This window comes from Antedon mediterranea, chromosome 5, assembly GCF_964355755.1.
Source record: "Antedon mediterranea chromosome 5, ecAntMedi1.1, whole genome shotgun sequence".
Lineage (NCBI taxonomy): Eukaryota > Metazoa > Echinodermata > Crinoidea > Comatulida > Antedonidae > Antedon > Antedon mediterranea.
The window spans coordinates 23,464,992-23,480,522 of record NC_092674.1 but is presented as its reverse complement, the minus strand read 5'-3'; the positions used below and the strand labels follow the sequence as shown (position 1 = coordinate 23,480,522).

General features: G+C 35.1%; 2 protein-coding genes across 2 annotated transcripts in view; both read right to left on the bottom strand.

Annotated features, from left to right (window-relative positions):
* Positions 1–10: 10 nt before the first annotated feature.
* Positions 11–10,793, bottom strand: LOC140048856 (uncharacterized). The gene is made up of 8 exons (XM_072093658.1): positions 10,759–10,793; positions 9,227–9,379; positions 8,633–8,936; positions 7,185–7,313; positions 5,710–5,854; positions 5,269–5,428; positions 3,808–3,934; positions 11–2,555 (listed from the first exon to the last, which is right to left on the bottom strand). Exons 2-8 carry the CDS (start codon positions 9,347–9,349, stop codon positions 2,491–2,493), a joined length of 1,053 nt encoding a protein of 350 aa, XP_071949759.1. The 5' UTR covers positions 9,350–9,379; positions 10,759–10,793; the 3' UTR covers positions 11–2,490.
* Positions 10,794–11,023: 230 nt separating this feature from the next.
* LOC140049945 (chromosome-associated kinesin KIF4A-like) overlaps positions 11,024–15,531 on the bottom strand; it is a 33,068-nt gene continuing 28,560 nt past the window's right edge. The window contains exons 22-25 of the mRNA XM_072094898.1: positions 14,709–14,816; positions 13,381–13,548; positions 12,799–12,921; positions 11,024–11,956 (exon numbers count right to left, since the gene is read on the bottom strand). Of these exons, the coding sequence (XP_071950999.1) occupies positions 11,639–11,956; positions 12,799–12,921; positions 13,381–13,548; positions 14,709–14,816 (717 nt within the window). The 3' untranslated portion in view covers positions 11,024–11,638. The remainder of the gene's footprint in view (positions 11,957–12,798; positions 12,922–13,380; positions 13,549–14,708; positions 14,817–15,531) is intronic.

Genomic DNA, 15,531 nt, shown 5'->3' with positions numbered 1-15,531 from the left:
ATTTACAGCATTCCAAGTATTTAACTAAAAAAATAATAAAAAGTTGTGTTTTAAATGCTACAACCTTACATTATATCATGTAACAAACCCATTCTTACATAATATGGAGTATTTTGATTGTTGCGACGACCTATGAGCTAGCTAGCTATGGAAAGCACTATTTGCATACTTTGAGTTTGATTTCACAAAGTCATTCAATGGACCACAACAAGGCCTTATGATAAATGATGTAATAATACACATAGGTCAAACAATCAATCAATCGTTCGATTTATTGTAATATAATGTTGCGTTGTTGAGGTACTAATGAAGACTCTGACTCGCTTGACTGTCGTAACACATTGTTTATTCAATAATACGTTATATACTCAATACAATACAATATAGTATAGAAACAGGAACAGAGAATACAGTGATGCTGTCGGTGAGGTGTGAAGTGTGTAGGTCTAGTTCTGAAGAAGTGGCTGTGAGGTGTGTCTGGGCCCTTCTGAAACTTGGGAGTATATTGGCTCAGTTCATTTGCATAATGTCACTACGTAATCTGTGAGGGTAACGATTGGTCCTAAGTTGATCCAGGGGTGTTTAAGTGGGAATGATTGATCTTATCTGGGGAGGTTACAATGATGAATTGGCCCTGTCGAATCTCTGCTTAAAACTGTCAGTATCTAATTGTTTTACGATGGGAACGGTCGCAAAGTTAAGCTAAGTGTTTTCTTTAGGGACTCTATTATAAACTAAATGGTCATTAAAACATCTGGACAAACTCTCCTTTGGACTTTCTGGGTCAAGTTTGTGAACCTATTTGAATTCCGATACAAAGGTGTATATCGTTATATTACATTATATAGCGCCATTCCAACATTCATTGCTCATGGCGCTGTAGAAAAAATCAGAAAAGGCGAGTTTTGAGGTCCTAGATCATCACATAACAAAGATAAAGCTCTCCAGCATATTGTTAAAATTAAGACTACAGTAGATTATGTTGTATTTCCCAAAAAAATTGAAATTGTCTTGTCGTTTCGGCTACGACCATCATATTGTAACAAATTTGGAGTTTTGATCTAAAATTACTTGCCGAATCTCTTTTTTTTTTTTGATTTTTATTGTTATAGTGGAAAGCAGTGAGCAATCTGGACTTCCCTTTTTAAAAAAGACTAAAATTAAACTTCTCTTTTTTAGAAGACTAACAATCAATTTTTTTAAAACAAATAACAGTGTCATGCAACCCCCTGGACAACCCACTTTTATTTCATATTGTACGATAAATTTAAGTGTAAAAATATATACATATAAATCCAAAGGCAAATTACTGAAAATAATGACAATGCTGTGGCTGGATCTAAATAGAGATACAAAATAAAATAAGCAAAAAGCTAAATCAAAATGATAAAGTAAAAGAGCCAGAAAAATTAGCAGAGCTTTCGGCAACATTAGCCCTTCATCATAGATACATATACACTACTACTATCCACTTTGTCCAAGTACTTTCACTTGCACCAAGTGTTGCACGAAACTTTTCTGGCTGTTTTATATTTTGATTTAGCTTTCCTCTTTTTTTGTATCTCCATTGAGATCCGGCCACTGATACCCACAGCATTGTCATCTTGTATCTCCATTGAGATCCAGCCACTGATACCCACAGCATTGTCATTTTGTATCTCCATTGAGATCCAGCCACTGATACCCACAGCATTGTCATTTTGTATCTCCATTGAGATCCAGCCACTGATACCCACAGCATTGTCATTTTGTATCTCCATTGAGATCCAGCCACTGATACCCACAGCATTTTCATTTTGTATCTCCATTGAGATCCAGCCACTGATAACCACAGCAGTCATTTTTTCAGTAATTTGCCTTTGGATTTATACATATACATATATATGATAAAAGGAACTTAAAATAAATTTATACACTAATTTTCTTTTGTATTGTTGCTTTTATATATTTGTATTTAGATGTGTAAATATTATACACCTGTGATAACAACTATAGGTCTTCAGTACCTGATGTTGAAACACAATGGTTTGTATTGTAAACTCTTTACTATATTTTATGTTTATTTTTATATACCTTTTTAAATTATCAACTCAAACCTATGATACTGTAGGACAATTTAATACAGTACCTATATTACCATGTTGGTAATGATTTTTCTTTTATATTTTTGCAAATAGTTTAAGAACCTGTATCCGTCATATAATACTGTTTTACAGTGCATTTCCAATCGTGATTTACTTCCAGAATAACGATACTTTCACCATAACTGATATACCGGTATATTGGAAAGATTTTTTGTGCTTCAGACCAAATAACTTTAGGTTCAATTAGCTTAAACTCTTCAGCTTCTTCTGCTTCTACGTCAGTCACATTGCTCTCTGAACACCAGACAGGTTCAATAAACCCATTCAAATTTATTCTACATGTACTCGTTAACATCGCCAATAAATAATCCACTTTTAGTATGTCTCCATGTAATTTGAAATAATTTCAAAACATATTCGCCATCTTTCCAGTCTTTATATTCTGAATACACAATGTAGTTAAATCAGAATCTATGAAAAAAAACACAAAATTTAATTCAATATTCCCTATTTACCTACTTACAGGTTACTGTAGTAACACCTGTAAAAATGTGTTAATTTAAATACATGTTTTGGTTGGTACAGTATTTAAAACAATACATTATCGTCCTGTATAACTAATCATTGTCAAGAATCCTGAGACGAATCGGCCCGGGACGATTCAGCTCACTTTTGGTGGAACAATTCGGTCCACTTTTGGGCCAAAACGTTATACACAAAATTCCTATTCATTTTTTTTGGTATTTATCAAGTTTTTAAAGGTGTTTAACAATCCGTATTTTATTGATTGACAATGTTGATATAATATATAAAATAAATTACAAAAAAAAACGTACTTTTATATTCAATTTATTAATTCGAAAACTTTGTTTATTTCGTGCATTCGCCAAGCGGCCAACAGAAGGCGTAACCTGTTTACATCGTTCGTGCGACTAAAAAATTATCATTTTTGACAATGTTTTCAAAATGTTTGCTATATTGTATCTTTATCCCTAGTAGTACTACCCCATAGTCTCTCTGAAAATAAAGTTTGGGGAAAAAAGCTTATTTTATGCTTATAAAATGCCTATCAAAGCTGAGAAATTTAAGTGTGCTGAATTGTCTCAGGGTCAAATGGTCCCGGGGCCGAATGGTCCTGGGCTGAATCATCTCAGGGCCGAATTGTCCCGCTACCGTTGTTAGTGGTGTAGTGAGGATTTTGTACTTGAAATTCAATATAAACACAGTAGAACCACTCCTTTGAGACATCTTTATTCAGGGACACCCCTATTAAGGTGACACTTTCTCAAGAAACAAAAAAAAGGGGCAATATATATTTAATACTATGCCCAACCCCTATTCAGATGACAGCTCTATTAAAGAGAACACTTTGCCATGTTTGAAGGGTTTCTTAATACAAGTTCTACTATAAAGCTCTGTCTACACTATCAAACTAGTTTGACAAAAAAAGTGTCATGTGCCCAAATATGGTAGTGATATTTTCTTGTCCATATATGGGCACATCTTTTTGATAGTTTAGACCGAGCTTAATAAATGAGACCTCATGCACGAATGAGAACACAAAATGATACACCACTTTAATTTAAATTTTGTATTCAGTTATTATATCGTAGCATTGTTTATAGAATAAATAATATCAAAATAGGGAAATAAATGTAGGCCTTAGCATCATGAAAATCAGTCATCAATTATATTTAAAAAAAACAACAATCAAGTACATTACATATAAGAAAATCTCCAAACATCCGTGAATCCTGATATATTGGAGTCTCAAAGGGAAGAACAGCTAGTCTGGTAAAATCGTCTAAGCTATAAACGTTAATGGTAGGTTCAGAAACATCTGAATATATCTGAAAATAATAAAATCCGAGAAAAAATCATTATAACAAAAATAAAAGGACAAGCATAGACTGAATTCAATTCAACTTTATTTCAGAAAAACTGTCCATATGAAACATAAATATACAACAACAAAATAAAAGAAATACATACAAAGCATTATGTGACAACCGTTATGGAGGGGAGACAAAAAAACTAAGCAGGTTTGAGGGGAGACAAAGAACTATTTGTTGACATAGTGCCTCTCTCCACTTAAAATACATTTTGGAATCAATCAGTAAATATCCATAAATATAACTTTATAAATTAATTAATTTTATTTTTGCTTTACATAATTCTGGAAAGAAAACTATAAATTGTTAGCCTTAAGAATTCATAAAAAGATGTAACATTTTTTCCACAAACAGATTACTTGCACTGAGATCTAACAGCATGCGTCGCACGTAACCTTTGTCTCAATGCTTTAGAAAGTGCGTTCATACTTTCCGTACTATATTGTACCAGCAATTGAAAACCATTAGGCCTACTAATTAAGTTTAGTTAGATAATTATTTATTGACGATTAAAGATTTGCCCCGAATAGGTGTTTTTCACAAATTGTTTTCATTGTTTTTACCAAATCTGCTGTATTACATAACTTCCTAAGCGCCCGTTTAGGCATAGTTATTTACCAGAGTTAGTTGTTTTCATGAGCACAGTTACCGCAAACTTTGGTGGGTAGGAACCAACTTACCCGTGTAAATAACTAAGTACCGTATGAACTGGCACAAAGATACTAAACAAATTAGGATACAATACAAGGCAAGAACACTGGAATACATACTACAGCGCGTAGCAAATATGCTGGGTGAACCAGGTCAAAGTTTACAGCAACTAACTTTGACGTCGTGCAACTAAGCAGGTTTGATTTCAAACAGGGGGGGGGGGGAAATCACAATTATTGGAAGGGAATTTTTTACATTGCATAGGTTCTGTTGCGTCCAAGTGGGAAGCCCGCTTTAATAAGGGTCACCAGAATAGAGGTTAGCCGTAGTCTAAAGCTCTGTCTACACCATCAAACTATTGTGACAAAAAAGTGTGATGTGCTCAAATATGGTAGTGATATGACATCACCATGTCCATATATGGGAACATCACATTTTGGTCACATTAAGGTTGATAGACAGAGCTTTAGAGTGATTTCAAGACAAACAACAAAGGCTTTAATACATACTGTACTTCATTAATAGTTACTTGTATGGGAAAATGTTTTAATGGTATTTTTATAGGAAAATGTTTTAATAGTGGTGTCCCATTATTTTAAGTCTGTCTCCCAGAAGAGGCGGTTCTACGGTTTTCAACTTACCAAAAATTTGTCATCCCATACTTGGATTCTGAACTTGTGATTGCGATGAAACATCTGTAACGACTCATTTATTTTACGAAAGTTACATTGGCTTTCCTTTCTTTCAAGCACATAAACGGTGATGACGTTGCAACATGTTACTAGTAGGTTGTCCCAGACACTGCAATTTAAAACATTTTGTGGGAAATATCCAAAGATTAAAAGAGGACTCCCAGTGAAAACTGGGGAGAAAAACACACTGATGAGAGGCCTGTTTTTAACACACAATAAAAACTTTCTTCTAGTGGTGGTCCGGTTTTCGCAAGAAAAGAGAACAATCTCTGTTCAAGCCAATGGGTTAAAAAGCCCTCTGTAAAAAGTGGTCAGGTTGAAACCTTACCAACAATACTGGTGGCTACAGCCCTGAAAACGGTTGGCTAATATTTAAAATAAAACCCTTACCCTACACAATAAAAACTTTCTTCTAATGTTGCCATTAGTTTGAACTGTTCATTGGAGAATGTCCACCATTGAATAGCGTTATCAATGGGTATAAGGAGAGAGTGCTGCTCCATATGCTGGTGTTCCGAAAACTTGCAAAGTGGATCTACATCATTAAAAAAAAAAATTAAAATTATAGTCTTAAATAGACAACCATGTTTAAAGCTCTGTCTATACTATCAAACAGAAATGTGATGTGGCCATATATGGACAAGATGATGTCATATCACTACTATAATATTTAGGCACATTACACTTTTTTTTGCCAAACTAGTTTGATAAGCTCTTTCTATACTACTTAATGTGACAAAAAATTTTGTGTGCCTATATATTACTACCATATTTGGGCACATCACTTTTTTTTTGTAAAACTAGTTTGATAGTGTAGACCATTAAAAGGCTAGAGAACTCTTCTGGAGAGATGACTGATTTCAATTTTTGTCAAAAGTTCTCTACATATGGACATTAGGTTACCTATGTGGGGCTACAAGATACCTTATATTGGAAATACGGTATGTGGGGTGAAAATGTAGATTCATAGAGATATGTCCATGGAATAAATCTCCCTGTGCAACCTAGTTTCTTAAGGAACATTTATGGATTTGCCCAAATTAACCCAAGGATCGGTCCTCCATGGGGCTGCTACATAAAAGCCCCATATTGGAAATATAAGGGATGACACTGTGGGTTCATATAGACCCATGGAATAAAGCTGCCTGTGCACTCTCGGATCCTTAAGGAATCCACCTGGATTTGCCTAAAATGAACAACAGCAGGTCATCTATTTAGACCCTTCCGCGGTTCTCTACTGTATGTTCAGTTCTACATTTGGCCTCTGTATCGGATCAATGCATTTGGCTACATACGGCCCTGTATTAGAAATATATCAGCTAAAACTGTGGGTTACAAGATTAAGCCATTTGAAAAGCCTGTCTGTGCACCTTCAATCCTTAAGGGACTCATATGAATTTGGCAAAATGAACCATGGGTAACTTCTGGATTCTCTATGGGCCATACATGTTTTAATTCCTACCGACCTGCCATTACTTAGATATGGCAAAAAGAGGTCAAATTTCAAAATTTCTGAAATGGGGTTCCGGTCACTTTTACAAAAACTGTTCTATTAGAGCTAATATAAACATAAACATTGTGAACAATTTGACACAAAATTAACTAAATACATCCAGTATTTCCAGAGATATAGCAATGTATGAAAACAGTGGCCATTTTGTTTATGCTAATTATGCAAATTGCTCAATGCTGACAGCCGTCCAGTAAAACAATTCTTCATTCTGATGGTATCAAGAATCAAAATCCATAAAAAAACTATAGAAAACATTGCAAGGTTATGTAAAAAATAGACATTGGCTGCTGGGCTATAAGCACTTATTCACAAAATGTGTTAATGTCAGGGGGATGGGGGATGTCTTACTTACTTTGTAAGTATGTATAAATCTGCCCATGAAGACGTCTGTGAGTGAATCGTTTATGGAAAATCATTTCATTACCAACATCGACATTCCATACATACAATACACTAAAATAAAGTATGTAAATATAAGCTCCTGAAAAAAATATATATATAATTTCAGCAAACACAACACTTTTCATGTGAAAGAAAATGGCATTTCAAAATAGAATACACCGGAACCTCCCCTTTGGGTCAACCTCTATTCAGGAGACACCCCTATTTACATATTCTGTTTATAACCAATGAGGAGTAATATAAGAAATGGCTTGAATGTTATATACCATACTATAAGGTCAAACTTCTATTCAGGGGACACCACTATTCACACATTCTGTTTTAATCAACAAGGAGTAATATAGAAAATGGCTTGAATGTTATATATCATACTATAAGGTCAAACCTCTATTCAGGGGACACCCCTATTCACATATTCTGTTTATAACCAACGAGAAGTAATATGAGAAATGGCTTGAATGTTATACTGTATATCACACTATAAGGTCAACCTCTATTAAGGGGACACCCGTATTCACACATTCTGTTTAACCAACGAGAAATAATATAGGAAATGGCTTGAATGTTATATATCATACTATAAGGTCAAACCTCTATTCAGGGGACACCCGTATTCACACATTCTGTTTTAATCAACAAGGAGTAATATAGAAAATGGCTTGTTATATCACACTATAACGTCAACCTCTATTCAGGGGACACCACTATTCACATATTCTGTTAAACCGAGGACTAATTTGGGAAATGGCCTGAATGTTATATCACACTATGATGTCAACCTCTATTCAGGGGACACCACTATTCACATATTCTGTTAAACCGAGGACTAATTTGGGAAATGGCCTGAATGTTATATCACACTATGATGTCAACCTCTATTCAGGGGACACCACTATTCAAACATTCTGTTAAACCGAGGACTAATTTGGGAAATGGCCTGAATGTTATATCACACTATGATGTCAACCTCTATTCAGGGGACACAACTATTCACATATTCTGTTAAACCAAGGAGGACTAGTATGGGAAATGGCTTGAATGTTATATCACACTATGATGTCAACCTCTATTCAGGGGACACCACTATTCACATATTCTGTTAAACCAAGGAGGACTAGTATGGGAAATGGCCTGAATGTTATATCACACTATGATGTCAACCTCTATTCAGGAGACACCACTATTCACATATTCTGTTAAACCAAGGAGGACTAATTTGGGAAATGGCCTGAATGTTATATCACACTATGATGTCAACCTCTATTCAGGGGACACCACTATTCACATATTCTGTGAGGAGTACTAATATGGGAAATGGCCTGAATGTTATAGCATATCACACAAAAGGTGTCCCCTTAATAGAGGTTCTATTGTTATTTAAAAGAAAATATTTGTCACCTATTAGTGCTATGTTATTCCAAACATATGGACCCTTCACAGGTAGTACAGGTTCGAAGGATTCTTTTTTACAATGATCCAACAATTGTCCAGCCTTCCAACTTCTATACACATTTTGCCACAGATCTTCCGTGTAGCCTGATCTTCCATCAGAAACTCTTTTCAAATCAAAGTGCTGTGACTGGGGATTGAACCCAATAATGTCAATCAAAGAGGCCCTATAGATGTCATTTAAGCATAAGTGGCGCCACAGATGTTTTTTCCGCTCCAACTTCTTGACCGTTTGTTTCCATAAACAACAAACCTGAAACAACAAAATCATAATCAGTTTTGTAAATTCCAACAATTGTAATCAATAACGTGCTTACGAAAGTTGTTTTACTTGATTATGCATATTTATAATAAACTTTTTGGTTATCCAGGTACGTATTCTTTTCTAAATTATCTACTTTGTATATTTTACTATTTTAAATGAATATCGAATAAAATCAATCAATCATGATATGCTTTAGTAGTCAAGGTTGTTTACAAATCAACTAACTTTGTTAGCCTTCTTTTGTTTTAGTTTAAAATTACAGTATAAAAAATACCAACCTGTTTTGCTCTCAAAATGCTCTTAGCATCAAGTTGCCAGAAAATGCTTTCTAAAATATGAGGTATACCCTCAAACTGGAAACTGGTCCTCAGACTACAAACTGGTCCTTCCATTACATTCATCTCTATTGTTTATTTTTCATTACGCTGTGGCTAAAGATACGGTACCGTATTCTAACTTCTGTTTACTAAAAGGTACGGTAAAATTGGATTACGTCATAATCAGCCAATAAGGTGCTGGTATGTGACGTCATCGTATAAGGACTTTGGATTTTTTTTTCATATCGAGTCTGTAGAGAATGCCTATCGGCAGCGCCAGGCTGCATGGATGCGTGTGCGCTGATGAGGGTTTTATTTTTATTCCAAATGGCCTATTTAGGCCTATATTGTTTATTAAACTTTGTTTACAGATGGTGACTATAAACAAGCAAATGCGGACAATAAAGGGGCCCTCAAATACTATGATTTAGACAGTAGCCCCAGTTATGAGCCACAGAAATCAGCGCACACATGCAGCTGGCCCCAACCTGGCACCGCTTTTCCTACACAAACTCATATGAGGTTATAGTACATAGTAGTAGGCCTCTTTTGAAACAGTTTTCTGTATTCTAGTATTAAAATCAACATGTTTTGGCTTTTCAATTATAACAGACGTAGGCTACATTTAGTTTTTGTCACAAACGACAGCGATAATAGCGGTAAATGAAGCATAAAGAAAATGCGGTTGATCACTGTTTTGAAAAAAAATCCAAAGTCCTTATACGATGACGTCACACACAACATCCCAGCACCCCATTGGCTGGTTATGACGTAATGCAATTTTACCGTACCTTTAGCAAACGGAAGTTAGGATACGGTACCGTATCTTTAGCCACGGCGTTTTCATTAAGTCCTAAACCTTAAATTAAAACAAAGTGGTTGGGTTTCTGTAAGCAGTACGTAATTGACTGGCCTCCAAAATTGTAAACACTAGTTGTGAGTATACCCCAATGTAGTTTAAAACTGGCTGTGACCGTGGTGGTGATTATCAATTTGCCTAGTCTAGAGGGTTTTTTAGGTTTAGAGAGCCTCAGCGTAATAGCGAACACAATAATAATAGTATCTCTGAATGGTTTGTTGCGTTCTGGTGCCAGAACTGTAATTAAAAATGCCCCTCTCTCCGAAACAAATTAACAAAACAGTGCAGCAACCAACCAAGACACCAAGTTGTACGAACTAAAAGCTAGGCGGCTAGTAGTGTAGCTAGCTGTAATGTACGATCCGTATGACTTAGTGTAGGTAGGCCAGCTTCTTGGCCTCCTCCAAGCTGACTACAGTCTACTAGCTAGAGGTCTATGACCAGCCTACTACAGACAGGTAGCAGGCTAGCTAGCTACTACTTATCTAGTTAGCTAGCCTACTACTAGCTAGGCCTAGACCTAAAATAAAAATAGAAGTAATATCAAAATAGTAATAAATGACACATTATACTACTGTACATTAGCCTAGACCTAATAATAGAAGCTGGTTATTGTTTTAATTTTGCATTTCACCTTTTCAATTTCAACAAAAACGTGAAGGAACGGTGAACCGAAGGAACAACCCATCCAAACTAAATTCACATGTGGTGAGGAGCTACAATTGTTGTTGTTTGACATGCTTGGATAGTTCGAACTTTCTTTCTTCACGAGTAACCGGAAATACACAAACAAATATGGGACGTCAATAGAGTAAAAAAAAAAATATTGTGACACCGACTCATTGAAACAGAGTAGACAGATAAAGTAGACAAATATACTAGTATGCTTTTCAATACAAATATCATTTTATGAATTAATTTACAAAATGCCTTAATAATTCATATCCCATTATTCCATTTATAAATCATTTGACATGAATTTTTAAAATGATATTTAGGCCTATCAATACTTCCAAACAAAATTTATTTTATTTTATTTACATTATTAATCAAAAATCAATTGACAGACTTAAGTTAATGCAGATATATATATATTTTCCAGTTTAGGTGAGTAATTAGGTGCTCTTCAATCGCTTGTTTATATCCAGAGCTACACATATGGCAATATGGTCAAACAGGGGTGTAAAGCTCTGTCAACACTACCAAACTTTATGTGACAACAAATATATGGACACATCGTCATATTACTAACATATTTGGGCACATCACACATTTTTTATCAAACTAGGGTGACAATTTAGACAGAGCTTAAGATTCTCGACTAGCATAAAGCCGCCGTTCACCAAATTAAAAGCAATCTTTCTCTTGTCTGTGTGTCCCTCAGCCCCGTGGGAACTACACTTACATTTCAATTATAACATTTCATTTACATGAATTACATATATACAAAGTTAATCTTGATGTAAAAATATATGCCTACTAGACAAAGACGTTGGATAATTTGAACCGGTTAGTCAGAATTTAACTAACGGTTTAAAAAAAGTATGGCTATTGTTCAATAACTTGCGCTTCTTATTCGGACCAGATACGTCGGGATCCGAATTCTCCGCTATTTTTAAATCGTTCATGGGTTTTATACTTCGCTTGCACAATTTTTTCTCCTTTTTTGTGAAAGTGTTATCTAATAGTGAGAATATTTGTCGGCTTTTTGTGCTGCCTTCTGATTGGTTGTCACTTTCAGATGAACTGACGTTAGTAGGTGTGCGAACTGAATCATTTGTGGAATCTAAAACTACGGTTGCATTCATCTGCGATGTGTTTTCACTCTCATTCTAAATTGAGGACAAAATAGAAATGTAATATTAATACAATATTATTAATCTAATAATTATCATTATTATAGTTTTAAAAATAATGTTATAGTGAAATATACAAAACAAAATACATTAAAACTCTTTGGGACACTCCTATTGAAGGGACACCTCTATTGAAGAGACACTCCTATTGAAGGGACACCTCTATTGAAGGGACACTCCTATTGAAGGGACACTCCTATTGAAGGGACACTTCTATTGAAGGGACACCTCTATTGAAGGGACACCCCTATTGAAGGGACACTCCTATTGAAGGGACACCCCTATTGAAGGGACACTCCTATTGAAGGGACACTCCTATTGAAGGGACACCTCTATTGAAGGGACACCTCTATTGAAGGGACACCTCTATTGAAGGGACACCTCTATTTAAGGGACACTCCTATTGAAGGGACACCTCTATTGAAGGGACACTCCTATTGAAGGGACACTCCTATTGAAGGGACACCTCTATTGAAGGGACACCTCTATTCAGGAGACACCACTATTTAAGAGACACCCCTATTGAATTATTTCTCGTATCAGTTTACTTTTTAATAATTGTGTTAAAAAAAAGATAATTCCATTGACTCTTTTTTTGATAATTATCAATGTTTTTGTAATAAGATATGTGATATTTTATATAACAAGTTTTTAAAATGTTTTTAAATATTTTATATATGTTTTAAACATTTTTAATCCATTATATTAGTGGCAGGTTTCCCGCTGTCAAATGTGACGGGGACATCAGCTATTAAGGGGACAATTTGTTTGGTCCTGAAGGTTCCACTGTATAGCCAGAATGTTATGATTAAACTTACAAGTTTGGGTTGTTTATTCATGCATTTTTCATGTGAGCAACCACAACTTTCACTGCAACCAATCCCATTCTTCACACAGCTACACTTCTTATTGCCGCAGCTACGTTTGCATTTGCAGCCATCCTACACGATAGTAACACACGAGTTAGTAGTAATAATAGAAAGAAGAATAATAAAAATAATGATATTTCATTTGACAAGAATTGGGAAGTTTAACAAACGAAAACTGCAGAAAGACCTGGGTTCAATCTCAGATAAGAACTCTCATATCACAATGATTCTATTGGAGTTACTGCAGTAACTGTATTTGTGCACATTTTAACCTTTCCCTAAAGATATTTAAAAAGTATATCAGCTGTTTATTGCAGTGAATGAATCACATGTTCTGGGATACTCCTACTAAGGGGACACCTCTATTAAGGGGACACCTCTATTAAAGAGACACTTTAGTGTGACACAAACGAGGCGAATTATGTGTTTCAACAACATAACCATCCATTCAGAGGGGACACTCCTACTGTTGGGACACTTTGTTCGGTCTTAATAGGGTTTTACGCTAATTAATTTTTATTAAAAACTTACTTTTGAAGGTAAGGATACTTTCTTAATAAATTTTCTTGATCGCTTAATAATGGGAGTCGCGTGCCAATCTGAATCAGAATCAACGGAACTAGGCTCTTCTTCGTCAGATTGGAACAGATTATCCAGTTCTTCAATTGTTATGTGCTCTTTTGGTTCGGACACTTTTTTCTAAATAAAAATATAAAAAAATAAACAAAAATGATAAGAGTGGCACTGTAGCTTTGTGGTTAATATGTTAGCTTACTAATCCATGCATCTTAGGTTCAAATCCTGTCGTAGTACCATGACGTTCCTCCTGTCACAAAAGCACCGTTCATTTTCAAAGTATTTCTTTGTTTCACTATTACCGTATTTATTCGAATAAACGACCCGGGAGGGTTTTTGGAGGGTGCGTTTGAGGAAGACATTTGTTCGGGGGAGGCAATTATTTGTTTTGGTGTAATATGGTAACATGTATAATCAAATAAATACGTCATAGATTGGAAAAAATATGAACACAATTAATATCGAGACGTAATAAAATACAGTAAAAATTAAAATGGTTGGTAAATTGTAGATCATGTCAATCAATGAATTTTACTACAAATAGAAATGTGTTGTAATAGGATACGTGCGTTTATTCGAGGGGAGGGGGAATTTATTCGAGGGGAGGGGGAATTTATTCGAGGGGAGGGGGAATTATTTCGTGGGGAGGGGTGTGTATTCTAATAAATACAGTATATTCATTTCAAACATTTTATTTATTTAATATTGAGAAATAAATTGACACGCTATTATTATTATACATTAAATCAAGTTCATTTTTATTATATTTATTTTAAAAATATTTTATGAGGAAGTCTATCCAGTCGAAGCTGTTCATTGGGGACCCTTAGACCAGTACAGACAATTTTTATATGATTAACTAAATAATCAAATTTAATTTATAAAAAAAACAGAAATCTTCAATGGGGAATTCAAGTAAAAATGTGATCAAAATTAATTGGACATATGAGAGATGGTTTTTGAGGAATTATTTGAAGGAAAAGTAAAGATGAAGCATATTGGATATCTAATCGAAGAGAATTAAAGGAAGATTCAACTCTCCCAATACGGGACACTGGCCTAATATGTCTGGTCTTCTGGAAAATGTGGTATTCTAAATGTGTTTCCAATGGTAACAAAATGAATGAATTTGGGACATTTTGGACATCAAGAAATGTCTGGTTTTTGGAGAGTTTCCAGTTTTCAGAAAGTCTGGTATTGCGAGAATTGACTGTATAAACAACCCTACAATATTTCATTTAATCCAGTGGTGAATACATGGATACACAGTAGTGTATCTTTACCTTAAACTTCTTGACTGGCTTTGGGGCTGGTGATGGGGTCGTATCTGGTGAGGTCATAGAAGGCATCAGATTCAATTTTCTTCCATGATAGTTCGCAAGCGTCAGTTGCTGTGTAAACAAACAACACAAATTTCAGAATTGTAATATTATTCTGTTGCACTGGCACTAGACTAACTAACTAACCTTTATTATTTTTTTTTATTATTCAATTTCTGCCATATACTAATGTAAAGGCAAACAGCTATGCTAGTTAGTCAACCGGGGCCGCAAAACAGAGCACCGAAATAAACCAACAAATTACATTCTACAATTAAAGCATCTACAAGAAAGTCAATGATGCCATAAGCTTCCGCTGGCTGGGTCACCCTCGTGAAATATGGTTGAATAAATAAATAATAATTGATGTGATCACATTGATTGGATAGCAAGAGTGAGTGTATCAACAAAGAAAGCAATCTAAAGACAATATAGATCAGAGTTCCGTAAACATTTTATTTCGCGGCCTAAAATCCGGTACCAAACCGCAGCCCAACTACCCATGGTGCATCACCATGGTTGGGCCTGATGTAAGAAAATTGAATATGGACCTGTAGGTCCCTGGAAATTACATTGTAATTCATTTGGGTGGTAAACTTTCACTGATGATTTACCAAAATTCAGTGCAGGTTTCCCCTTTGTAACACATGACGCATGTTATTGGGTTTGCGTCACAGATTCTACACTGCCATCAAAACTTTAGCCTCACATCAATTGTGTTTGGTATGTTTACAATCATTTTCGACAAGATCCAACCACATATAGACTTAACTCATAACCATGTATC

Bases quoted from the DNA above. Each gene is read 5' to 3' on its own strand.
- LOC140048856 (XM_072093658.1), bottom strand. From the start codon at position 9,349: ATGAATGTAATGGAAGGACCAGTTTGTAGTCTGAGGACCAGTTTCCAG. The intron at 5,855-7,184 runs GTAAGTAAGACA...TTAATGATGTAG, and splicing joins GATTTATACATACTTACAAA to ATCCACTTTGCAAGTTTTCG. The intron at 5,429-5,709 runs GTAAGGGTTTTA...TTTAAATTGCAG, and splicing joins GAAAGTTTTTATTGTGTAGG to TGTCTGGGACAACCTACTAG.